General features: G+C 44.2%; 1 protein-coding gene across 3 annotated transcripts in view; it reads right to left on the bottom strand.

Moving 5' to 3' along the window:
- Positions 1-12,186, bottom strand: part of smoc1 (SPARC related modular calcium binding 1) — a 195,062-nt gene extending 182,876 nt beyond the window's left edge. For 2 of the 3 annotated variants that reach the window (XM_055640812.1, XM_055640813.1), the window contains exon 1: positions 11,781-12,185. In XM_055640812.1, the coding sequence (XP_055496787.1) occupies positions 11,781-11,876 (96 nt within the window). In that variant the 5' untranslated portion in view covers positions 11,877-12,185. Of the gene's footprint in view, positions 1-11,780 lie in introns of all 3 variants that reach the window. The other variant, XM_055640814.1, reaches the window with a different exon arrangement.
- Between the last annotated feature and the right edge of the window lie 310 nt (positions 12,187-12,496).

Here is a 12,496-nt window from a genome sequence, read left to right as displayed (position 1 = left end):
GAGAAGTGGGGGGGAAGATAGGGCGGAGGTAGAGGGGGAGGTGGCGGATAGAGGGATAGGAGGGGGGTGGGGAGTGGGGGTAGTTATGGAGGGGGGGGGGGGGGGTGACTGAGGGCAAGGAAAAGGAGAGGGAGAAGTGAAGGAGGGATTGGGGAGGGGAAGAGGAGTGGGGAAAGAAGAGGGAGGATGAAGAGGGAACTGGGAGGGGAGGGAACTGTGGGTGGTGAAATGAGCCATGCCTGCGCAGTTGGGTGCTATGGGTGAGTGGTGTAATATTGCGTTGGGGGAACGGGTTGTGTTAGGGGATTGGGTGAGTGGTGGAATATTGCGTTGTGGAACAGGTTGCTTTGGGGGACCGGGCCTCCCGTGTGACAGGGACCCAACTATTTGGCATTGCTTAGAAACTTAACGTGCAGAAATAGATAATTTGATCCAATAGCTTAATGCCAGTGTTTACACTTCACACAAATATCCTACCACCTTAAAAATATACTGATTGCTAGAGTAATTCAATGGGGTAGGCAGCATCACTGGAGAACATGGACAGGTAAGGTTTAGGGTGGGACCCTTCTTCGGGCTGAAAAAGGTCCCTAACCGAAACGTCACCTACCCATGTTCTCCAAGAATGCTGCCTGACCTGCTGAGTTACTCCAGCACTTTGTCTTTTTTTGTAAACCAGCATTTGCAGTTCCTTGTTTCTACACTCCTGCTATGTTACTTCATTTGAACCTTTCAACATTCAGAATAACAGAAAGTGGAATTTCTTAACCGAGAGGCTTTGTGGAATTCATTGCCACAGGGTTGTGGATGCCAAGTCTTTGGGGAATTTTAAAGAAGAGATTGACTGGTATTTAATTAGTAAGGGTGTCACAGGTTACGAGCAGAAGGTTAAAGAATGGAGTTGAGGGAAGGGTATGATCGAATGGCTGAGTAGACTCAATGGGCAGATCGACCTAATTCTACTCCTATGACATTATATTACTGCCTGTGAAGGTTGTGGGGGCGCTGCAAGCCGGCGCCCTGCCAGCAGTGTGTCAGTTTTTTTCACCTTTTTTTATTTTTTTAGTGTGTTTAAATGTATGTTTTTAATGTTTATTTGTGTGTTTTGTGTTGGGGGTGGTGTGTGAGGGGGTGAGGGGGAAACCGCTTTGGTCGCCTCCTCCGCGGAGAGGCGACTTTTTCCAGGTCGCCTCCCTCGTGGCCCAACAACGAGGTTCGGTGCGGCCTTTCCTGGAGACGCGCCCGGGGCTTCAGCAGCGGGCGCAGCGCGGACTCTCGGCGTGGAGCTGGCGAGCGCTCCGTTTCGCTGGACCGGGGCAGCTGGCGGTCTGCACACCTCCTGCTGGCGTGGCTTCTACAGCCCGGGATCTCACGTTGGGGACCCGGGAGAGGAAGAAGCTCCCACTGCGACTACTGGCCCGCGGCCTACTTTTACCGCGGGCGCGGCATGGACTTACCATCGGGAGCGGGGTTCCTCGCTGGGGATCCCTGGAGGGGAGCTTCAACTTCGACTGCCGGCCCTGCGGTCTGCGGTGCTTCTGGCTGCGGCGCAAACTCTAAATCACCGACCGCTGGCCTGCGGCCTACACCAATCTGAAGCCGCGGTCTCCGGTGGGGGAGGCACCGATTGAGGACTTACCTTGACTTTTATCATCTGGACGCCCGCAAATTCATTTCACTTGCACTTTATGTACAATGTGACGAATAAAACTGAATGTATTGTATTGTATTGGGATTCTACAAACCTTATGATACAATTTCAATAAGAAATGAAAGATAAGCAAAAAATATATCAGTGAAGGGTTTCAATCCGGTTCTGACGAGCTAGCATGTGCAGGTGAGCAGATATGCAGAGTGGCCTCCAACACTGCTTCTGCAAACTTTCAACTGGGTTGTCCACGGGTCCCTCATGCAAAAAATAAATAAAAAGCAGCCTCCACTGTGTATCTGAGGCTTGAATCTGTGAGACTTAAAGGGGACCTACTTGAACTGATCCTAACCAGTGTTTACATCTTAACTCAGGTTGGTTTCCTTCAAAGATAACCACTTACCCGTCTCTCGTTCAGTAACCAAATTGGGCTGAACAGCATTCAGTTTCAGTTCAGGTGCACGGAGAGCTTTTACTCACAAAGGTTCACTTTGTACTTTAAGTATCGGTCATTCCAGCCTGACTAAAGGCTACCGAGGATCCATTACCTCTGTACTCTCCAGCACTACAGAATTCTGACTGACAACTTAAAGAGCTGGCTCTCGGTTTTGCCCAATTTCCTCTCAACTCCTCAATGCAAAATGCAATTCTTTGGAATCGGAAAATGAGGAAACTAAAGTGAGAGGGCAGAATCAGCAGGGAAAACTTGACATAAACCAGGTATTTTTTATTAAAAATGTCTTTAAAATAATTACTGGAAATAACATTTTTTCAAGCATTTGATAAGTTCCAGGCCTCACTTAAAATCCATGTTGTTTGTAACACATGGGGCATTAATTCTCTGTGGGATTTCTCAGTTTCCCATTTTAACTTTAGATTATTAATTGCCTGGTGTCATTGTACATTACATATCGGCTTGTTGTTATTTCACACTGAGTGTCCCAGTGTGTCTGGAGCCTATGTGGAAACACTCAATCTCATTGCATTATCATTTCTACTCTGAATCCCATGACACTTATTGACAACTGACACAAAGCATTTAACATTACAGCTGACCCCAAGAACACAGTCACATGCTCGGCTCAAAGGAACAACTCAAGGCCATTCAGCCCCATAAGACTGTTTTAGATAGAGTCACAGAGCTCCAAAACAGATCCTTTGGCCCAACTTGTCCACGCTGACCAATATACCCCGTCTACACACTAGTCTCACCTGCCCACGTTTGGTCCATATCATTCTAAACCTATCCTATCCATGTACCTGCCCAAATGTCTTTGTGATAGTACCTGCCTCAGCTGCTTCCTCTGTCAGCTCGTTCCATACTCCCACTGCCCTATGCGTAAAAAACCCTTCTGATTCCCATTAAATCTTTTCCCCCTTTAGACCTATATCCTACTCTGGCTAAAAGGCTCCTTACTTTTACCAGATATATTTCTCTCATGATTTTGTACACCTCTACGAGATCACCCCTCATCCTCTCATGCTCCAAGGAATAAAATCCCAGCCTGCTCAACCTCTCCCTATAGCTCAGGCCCTCAAGTCCTGGCAACACCCTTGTAAATCTTTTCTGTACACTTTCCAGCTTAACAACATCTTTCCTATAACAGGGTGACCAAAACTGAACAGTATACTCCAAATGTGGCCTCACCAGTGTCTTGTTCAACTGTAACATAACCTCTCAACTTCTATACCAGTAGTGACTAATGAAGTCCAATGTGTCAAAAGCCTTCTTGACTATCCTACCTGGGATGCCACATTCAAGGAGCCAAGTACCTGCATTCCTGGATCCCTCTGCCCACAACATTCTCCAGAGACCTGCCAATCATTGTGAAGGTCCTGCCCCGGTTTGACTTCGCAAAATGTAACACCTCACACTCATCTGTATTAAGTTCCATTAACCATTCTTCAGCCCACCTGCCCAACTGATCAAGATCCTGCTGCTATTTTTGATAACCTTCTTCACTGTCTACAATGCCACCAATTTCTGTGGCATCTGCAAATGAGCTAATCATACCTTGTACATTCTCATCCACGTGTTATCATGTTCAATGAGATCACGACTGATCTCCGGTATCAACTATGACAATTCATAGTTTCATAGTTCATAACAACTATGACAATTCATAGTTCACCACAGAGGGTGGTGAATCTCTGGAACTCTCTGCCACAGAAGGTAGTTGAGGCCAGTTATATTTAAGAGGGAGTTAGATGTGGCCCTTGTGGCTAAAGGGATCAGGGGGTATGGAGAGAAGGCAGGTACAGGATACCGAGTTGGATGATCAGCCATGATCATATTGAATGGCGGTGCAGGCTCGAAGGGCCTACTCCTTTTTCTATGTTTCTATGTTAATGAAAGTTGGAGAGTGGGTTTTCCCCCCAAATGTCCTAACTTCAGTGGGGAGAATGCCTTCAATAGGAAGGCCACAGACCAAGTGCAGGGAAATTGAATTGTTATAGACAGGTACTTGGTACAGATACACTGGGCCAAAGGGCCAGTGAATGTGCTGCGAGACTCGTGACACTGGACAGCTCACTGCATTGCTCTGAAGCAGTTCATGCCCCGATGTGGAGGGTCTTCATGTCAAAATTGACAATCTATGATGCCTTACACCAAAATGCAGTTTTGAACTGACTCTTCCATCACTCTTTGAGCTGCACTATTGTAAAGGTAAGGTGATTGCGTAATATAGCCCATGGAAAGCACTCCACAATTCAGGGTAAAGGGCTTCCAATTGGACCATGACAAACTATCCTTCAGTACATAAAGCTCATAGTCACCTGTAGAAAGACAGCAGGTGGAAGAATGGGGCTGTCGAAATTGGAAATACAAGGCCAAGAATAAAATAACGTGTTCTTTTTAAACAATGGGAGGAAAGAATTCCTCACGAAATAAAAAGAATACCAACAGAATTCAGTTGGTAACACGCATGTATATTTGATATAGCATCACAGATTCATACAGCATGGAAAAATGCCCCTCGGCCCAACGTCCACGCTGACCAACATGACCCATCTACACTAGTCCTACCTGCCTGTGTTTCAGCCCTTATGCCTGTAAACCTGTCCTATCCATGTACCAGTCTAAATGTTTCTTAAAAATTGCAATAGTTCCTTCCACAACCACCTCCTCCAGCAGCTCATTCCGTACACTCACCACCCTTTGTGTGAAAATGTTACCTCTCGGATTCCTATTAAATCTCTCCCCCCTCACCTTAGACCAGTATCTTCTGGTTCTCGATTCCCCTACACTGGGCAAGAGACTGTGCATTTACCCAATCTATTCCTCTCATGATTTTGTGCACCTCTATAAGATCACCCCTCATTCTCCTGCACTCCAAGGGATAAAGTTCTAGCCTGCTCAACCTCTCCCTATAGCTCAGGCCCTCGAGTCCTGGCAACATCCTTGTAAACCTTCTCTTGGAGCAGGAGTATGCCACTCGGCCCCTCAAACCTATCCCACCATTCCAAGTGACCAAGGTTGATCTGCTCCAGATCTGCCCAGATTTCATCTCTTCTTCAGTGCTGGTGCCCCCATAGCCCTTATTTTCCTAATCCTTCAAAATACATTAACTGTTTCATGGTAGGCGTTAGCAGCCCTATACATCAGATTAGTCTTGCAAGTTCTTTCCCTGCTGGAGAAGCACATTTGCCCTGCACTAGCAAAGGAAAGACAACGAGATGCACAAGTTTGAACTCAGGGTAAAAATTATTTGTAGGCAAGATTTCTGAAGTAAAAAAATCTAAACATTTCCCTTTAAAGATTTGAATTGCTTACACAATCACCCATCTACCATTCTAACACCATTAATACTACAGCCGCAAGATGATGTTTTTTGTTTTATTTTCCTGAATATATTCGTTTTACATATTGGGCTCCATTACTGTAAAGAAAAAATGTATTGCATTATTATATAATTACACTATTATTACATAATAACACTTACCAGTTGTTACACTCCAGTTTAACAATGCCAAATCAGAATACTCACTCATTCTCAATTTGATAAAACTGATCGGGTTAATTGATACATATAACCAATCAACATTTTGAGATCAACAAACGCATCAACAGTTCCAACAGCTATGCAATTAATTTTGGGTTAAATGAGCACAATAAATTAGCAGGCCGAAAAAGTAATTTATGAAAGATTTTTGAAACAGTAAAAAAGTGATTCTGGCTAAGAATTAAAATATCAACTGCACATCCAATTGAATCAGATACTCAAATGGATACTTTAATATTTTATTTGTTACCTATATGTAGATAGGCAATGACTGTTTTTTTGGTCTGAAATAATTCAGCAATTATGCTTCCCTGCAAGGACTAAACAGCAGGTTTTAATTTCTTCTCCATTGTGTTGCTGGTGCCTTTGAACACAACTGATAGCGTATTTCCAATCTCCAGTGTCAGCAGGAAAACTCATGATCACAAAATGGAAGAGTCTTTACTATGAGCAATCTTAAGAGGGATTTGCATGGCACAATATTACTCTGCAATAACACTCATCGTGCTTCTGGTTACAGAAGATGCTTTGAGCAAGTCTGGGTTGCATTGAATAATAATGAAAAGGGCTGGGCAGCACCAGAGACCCATGTTCAATTATGACCTCAGATGCTGTCTGTACATTCTTCCTGTGACCACGTGGGTTTTCTCCGGGTCCACCAGTTTCCTCCCACAAACCAAGGCGTGCAAGTTTGAAGGTTAATTGGCTTTTCTCAATTGACCCTCATGTGTAGGGTAGAACTAGTGCATGGGTGATCATTGGTTGGTGCAGACTCAGAGGGCTGAGGAGCCTGTTTCAATACTGAATCTCTAAAACTAAAACTAAACTCCCAAGGATCCCATGCTGCCGAGCTAACAGAAACAGATTTCCTCTCCATAATACAATCCCCCTCAACCACCTCAATATCATTAAAAGTTTGATACTAATCTACACCAACAAAATTCTAATTCTAAGGAGCGGCACAGTGGTGCAGCAGTAGAGTTGCTGCCTTACAGTACCAGAGGCCCAGGCAATATCCTGACCACAGGTGCTATCGTTTTGGAGTTTGTATGTTCTCCCTGTGACCACGTGGGTTTTCTCCAGGTACTCCAGTTTCCTCCCACACTCCAAAGACATGTAGGTTAATTGGCTTTGGTTAAACAAATTGTAAATTATCCCTAGTGGGTAGGATTGTGCTAGTGTATGGGGTGATCGCTGATTGGCACAATCTCAGTGGCCCAAAGGGTCTATTTCCATGTTGTATCTCTAAAGTCCAAAGTCTGGTATTTGTTTCATATTGTCTTACAAGTTTAAAGGCCAAGTCAATGCTGGCTCTCAGAATATTTCCACACACTCACACCAGAGGCAATTTATAGCAGTCAATTAACCTTTGAAATGCAGGAAAGAATCAGAGCACCTGGGAGAAAGCCACACAGTGAATGGGAAAACACTACACAAACAGTGCCCAAGGTCAGGATAAGACACAGGTAACTGGAACAATGCAGTAGCGACATTATCTGCTGTGCCACCCTAATCTCATCTCAGAAATGTAACCCTGTAGACTACCAAATCATTTTATACATTTGCATTAATCTTCCTCTAAGACAATACAACAAGCCTGAAATTTCTGGCTGTTGGGTACATGTAACATTCCTTCTATTGACTTCTATTCTTGATAACTTGGGCAAGCAGCCAACATAGTCAGAGCCATTCCCATTCTGGTCATTCCCTCTTCTCCCCGCTCTCATCGGGCAGAAGATACGGAAGCTTGAAAGCACGAACCACCAGGCTCACAAACAGCTTCTTCCCCTGTGTTATCAGGCTTCAGAATGGTCCTTCCATAAGCTAGAGTACTGTCCGATTCACCTCTACCCCGCAAAACAAAAAAAACTAAGGGCAGCAAAAGTTAAAACACACAAAAATAATTTGCTAGCACTTTCACTAACAAGGGGGGAAATACAATCATGCACTGCAAATTAGTTTAGAGACAGTGCAGAAACAGACACTTTGTCCCACTGAGTGAGCGCCGACCACTGATCCCCGCACACTTACACTATCCTACACACTACGGGCAATTTACAGAAGCCAATTAGCTAACAAATTTGTACATCTTTGGACTGTGGGAGGAAACCGAAGCACCCTGAGAAAGCCTATGTGGTCACGGGGAGAACGTACAAACTCCATACAGACAGCACCCACAGTCTCAGTAGCTGTAAGGCAGCAGCTCTGCCACCGTGCCTCCATGTCCCACAATGTTTTCATATATAACAAAAGACAAGGGCATTGGATAAGCTGCTCAAATTAATAACAATTATTCCACACAGCAATACGCACTTTTCATGAAATAAAGATTTGATTGGTCAAATCTGAAGAACGGTCTCAACCCAAAACGTCACCAATTCATTCTCCAGCGATGCTGCCTGACCTGCTGCCACCCTTCTATCTGCTTTTCACCTCCAGTTTTTGTCACACTTCACCCGTTTATCCATCAAGCCAACCTCACCTTGTAAAGGAAGGAACTGCAGATGCTGGTTTACACCGAAAACAGACACAAATGATGGAGTAACTCAATAGGCCTGGCAGCATCTCTGGAGAGAAAGAATGGGTGCCGTTTTGGGCCGAGACCATTCTTCAGTCAGTCTGAAAAGTCACCCATTCCTTCTATCCAGAGATGCTGCCTGTCCTGCTGAGTTACTCCACCATATTGTGCCCATCACTCGCCAGGATTCACCCCACCCCTCTTTTCCAGCTTCCTTACACTGACGGAGCAGAGGGGAGAAAGAGTCCAGATCCCAACCACCAACCATCTATTCCCTGCACAGATGCTGCCTGACTCCAACATTTTGTTTTTTGCTCAAGATTCCAGCATCTGCAGTCTCCTGTGTCTTAATCTCTCTTGTTTTGCATCCGTTGGTGCTGTTCAGTTGAAATTTAAGTCAATTAGTCACTCTAATCTCAATTATAAATTCTAGTAATTATCCGATTACAAATACCTGGCTAATTAGTCTATAATTCCTGAGTTTCATTTCCCTATTTTTCTTAACTAGAACAATGATATGTGCGATTTTCCAGGCTAAGGCAACACTACCTGAATTAAGAGTTCTTAACGATTTTAATTAGGCCTCCTGCAATGTTCTCACCTACTTCACTTAAAACCCTTAGATTGGAATGCATCTGGTTCTGGAATTAATGGCAATATGGTGCCAGTATTTTTTCATTGCTGTTATTCTGTTTGAGTTAATTTTGGCAAGTACTCCGTATTACTTTCCACGGGGTGTCTTCCTCAACTGCACGTACTGGTGCAATTTGTATTGATTCCAATATCTCTTGCAAATTATTTTACACACTTCTTAGACTTCCCTAACCACTTGCATTCTCTACATCTCTCAGCTCCCAGAGCCTTGTCGTTCCTATGAGTTTCCTTTAATTTGACATGTCCCTTACCTCTTTAGCGACCCGTCGCTGGGGTCTGCGGGAAGGGGAAGTGGTAAATAGTATTATTTCTCCCTTAACAGAATAAGCAAACGCTATATTGCATCAAATTCTCTCCCCACGCCTCTTACCAATCTTTCTTCCCTCAATATAGATCCCTGGTCGTCATTTGGCAATTCTCCCTGCAATTGAGCTTTATCTTTCTGTAGTCACTATCAAAACGATCACGCAACTTTAGGCAGCTAACTAAACGTGGTTTTACTAAATCCAACATGGTTTGACATCTCTAAACTAATCTCGTTGGTTCTGGGACGTCCTGTTACAGAAAGCTATACCAAGGGGCGCAATATATTAACATAGAAACATAGAAACATAGAAATTAGGTGCAGGAGTAGGCCATTCGGCCCTTCGAGCCTGCACTGCCATTCAATATGATCATGGCTGATCATCCCACTCAGTATCCTGTACCTGCCTTCTCTCCATACCCCCTGATCCCCTTAGCCACAAGGGCCACATCTAACTCCCTCTTAAATATAGCCAATGAACTGGCCTCAACTACCCTCTGTGGCAGAGAGTTCCAGAGATTCACCACTCTCTGCGTGAAAAAAGTTCTTCTCATCTCGGTTTTAAAGGATTTCCCCTTTATCCTTAAGCTGTGACCCCTTGTCCTGGACTTCCCTAACATCGGGAACAATCTTCCTGCATCTAGCCTGTCCAACCCCTTAAGAATTTTGTAAGTTTCTATAAGATCCCCTCTCAATCTTCTAAATTCTAGAGAATGTAAACCAAGTCTATCCAGTCTTTCTTCATAAGACAGTCCTGACATCCCAGGAATCAGTCTGGTGAACCGTCTCTGCACTCCCTCTATGGCAATAATGTCCTTCCTCAGATTTGGATATTCTGCATCTTTCTGACAAGAGCTTATCCCAAACCAAACAAAAAAGCTAAAACCTCCCCAAATGTTTAGATGTTTGCCCAATTATTGCGTGGACACAATCCACCACTCCACATCTGCCACAGGGGAGCAATACACAGCCTTACATTATTTTCAGTCTCTTATTACCTCTCTCGTCAATAGGATAATTTCACGCTGATCCACAAGGCTGCCGCCCCTCCTACACCGTCCCTGGTGGGTCTATGCTGATATAAACTGCACATTCATTTGCCAGTCCCTCAATAAATGAGAGCATGCAACAGAAATGACTGCATATGATATTTTGAATTTGCATTAGTAACCACTCATTTTGTCCCGTACACATTGTGTATCTGCATAAAGAAAGCTTATCCGGGCTTCACATCCAACCCCATTCCTTTACTTTGATATTTTGCTCACCATTTCTTTCCCTCCTTGGATTTTCATTTTATTTTAAACCGGTATCTGTATTTATAATTTCACGCGAAATACATCAATGTTACGATGTTCTTCATTTTCATATTGCTGCACCCGTGAGATTATTAAACGATTTTGCCAAATTGATTTTTTTTTTAAGTGGGTGTCCTTTTAAATGAATATTTCGTCCTAACCCTCGTTTCACACAGAATAAACTCATGTTGAAAAAAATGGTAAGTGTGCATTCCGGAAAAGCTGCATCATTTCTATTTATCTTGCCCGGTGTGTTTTTTAAACTAAACCTGACATTACCGCATCTCTACAAAGCCCGGTTTTGGTTGTTCTAGCCTCTTCGCATACAGGACGGGCTTTTTCTCCCTAAAGCAACTGTGAGTCACCGAATAAAGAATGCGGATCGTGTATCCATTATTTTCACCCGCATCTTTCATTCTGGGTATTTTTTTAGGTGCGAACACTTTTTAGGGTTAATTAAGAAGTCTAGAATACAATTTTTTGTTTCTGTTTTGCACGTCCAGGCGTGTTGATTATTTGTTAACGTTGGTGTCAATTGAAATTGCAGTCTGGTAAATCGCATCCTTGTGTCAAATCATCCGATTGTGAAATATTCTAAAACAAATAATGAATAACTTAATTCCTGCGGGAAGTTGTGGGAAAGTTGCCCTTTGGAGAAGTGTATGGGCTCGGGGTGTATCTTTGTTCAAGGGCTTGAACTTATCTCGATAGGTCAAGCTGATTTATAGGCTTTGAGAGTTTTACTGCCCTTCTCTGAATCCCGGAACCGGTTTGGTCAATTTCACCTCACTTGTCCTTCCTCTCGGTATAAGTTACCGGAGCAGTAGCGTACGGAGCGAATAATACGTCGATAGATAAAAGCGAGGAATGGGAGGGGAGACGGGGTGGGGGAAATTGCCCACCGACTCCCACAGCCCGGCCCGACACGAAACCCGATTCTAGTTCTAATCTTTAGAGATAGATAACACTGGACCTCGCAACTCCCATCAAATGTCCAGGTTATGCCCGAAACAATCTCTCTCGAAATCCCAGCGTATCTCATTCCCCGGTGGAGGAAAGTCGGCTCTCAATCTTTCTCTGATAATAATGTACAAATACAATCAGTTTGACTTTCATGCTGCGACCCACTAGCGCCAATCTCATCCAACCCCCCAGAAACATATTTCAGATCTCAGCAACGTTGTCGCTCGCTATTAGCCTGTAACCGCGGGAAGAATGACAGGTGTCAAGTCAGATGGCTGATATTTAAAGCTGAGATACACTATGAGTAAAAGAAAGACAGACAGGCTGCCCGGAATAAAAGGAAAACGAGAAGAAAACTGCTTGGAAACTCTGTCAGATTAAACACACTTACCTTTGGTCCACTCGATCTCTGGGAGAGGGAGGGTGGCAGGGTCACGAACAACAGCATGACGTGAGAGAGGACGATGATACAAAACTTTCTGAACATGTTTCTAATGTTCACACAAGCCCTCCCGTGTAATATCAGTCAAGATTCCCAGGCTCCGGGACCCTTACTGGGGGTTTACCAGTAAACCCGCTGCCAGTGTTGGCGACTAGTATTCTCGGCTTTCTGAGTACGCCAAAAAATGTGTTAAGCAACCACTCATCTGGTCTTTTCTTTTCCCCACACCCCCCTGCGGTGAAATCTCTTAAACGTGCCCGCTTCTGGTAATAAAGCGCACAAACTTCCATGCGGTTCCCGTTATAGGCACCTTCATCCCAGGGAGAGTGACACAGGGCGGCGAGTGACAGCAACACTCGCCAATCGTGGATGCAGTGGGCGCTGCGCTTGCCAACAATGGGATTAACGTTGCCCAATCTGCGTGTGGGTGGGCGGTACTTCCTTGTAATTGCCTGAATAAGTTATTTCCAATTGTAAGGAGAGAGAGAGAAAAAAATAACAACTGATCCATCTTTCAGCCGCTTCAAATCCAATATTAACGGCGCTACCGGTGCAGTTGATAAATGTATATTACTGCAATTGGGGCACTCGCAGTTTAACTTTGTCATTTGAAAAATTTTAGTAAGAATTGAAGATTGTCCCCCTACCTTGACCCCCTCCCATTC

Source organism: Leucoraja erinacea, chromosome 9 (assembly GCF_028641065.1).
Source record: "Leucoraja erinacea ecotype New England chromosome 9, Leri_hhj_1, whole genome shotgun sequence".
NCBI lineage: Eukaryota > Metazoa > Chordata > Chondrichthyes > Rajiformes > Rajidae > Leucoraja > Leucoraja erinaceus.
Note: the sequence above shows the minus strand (reverse complement) of the source record. Positions and strands in the feature narration are given on the sequence as shown.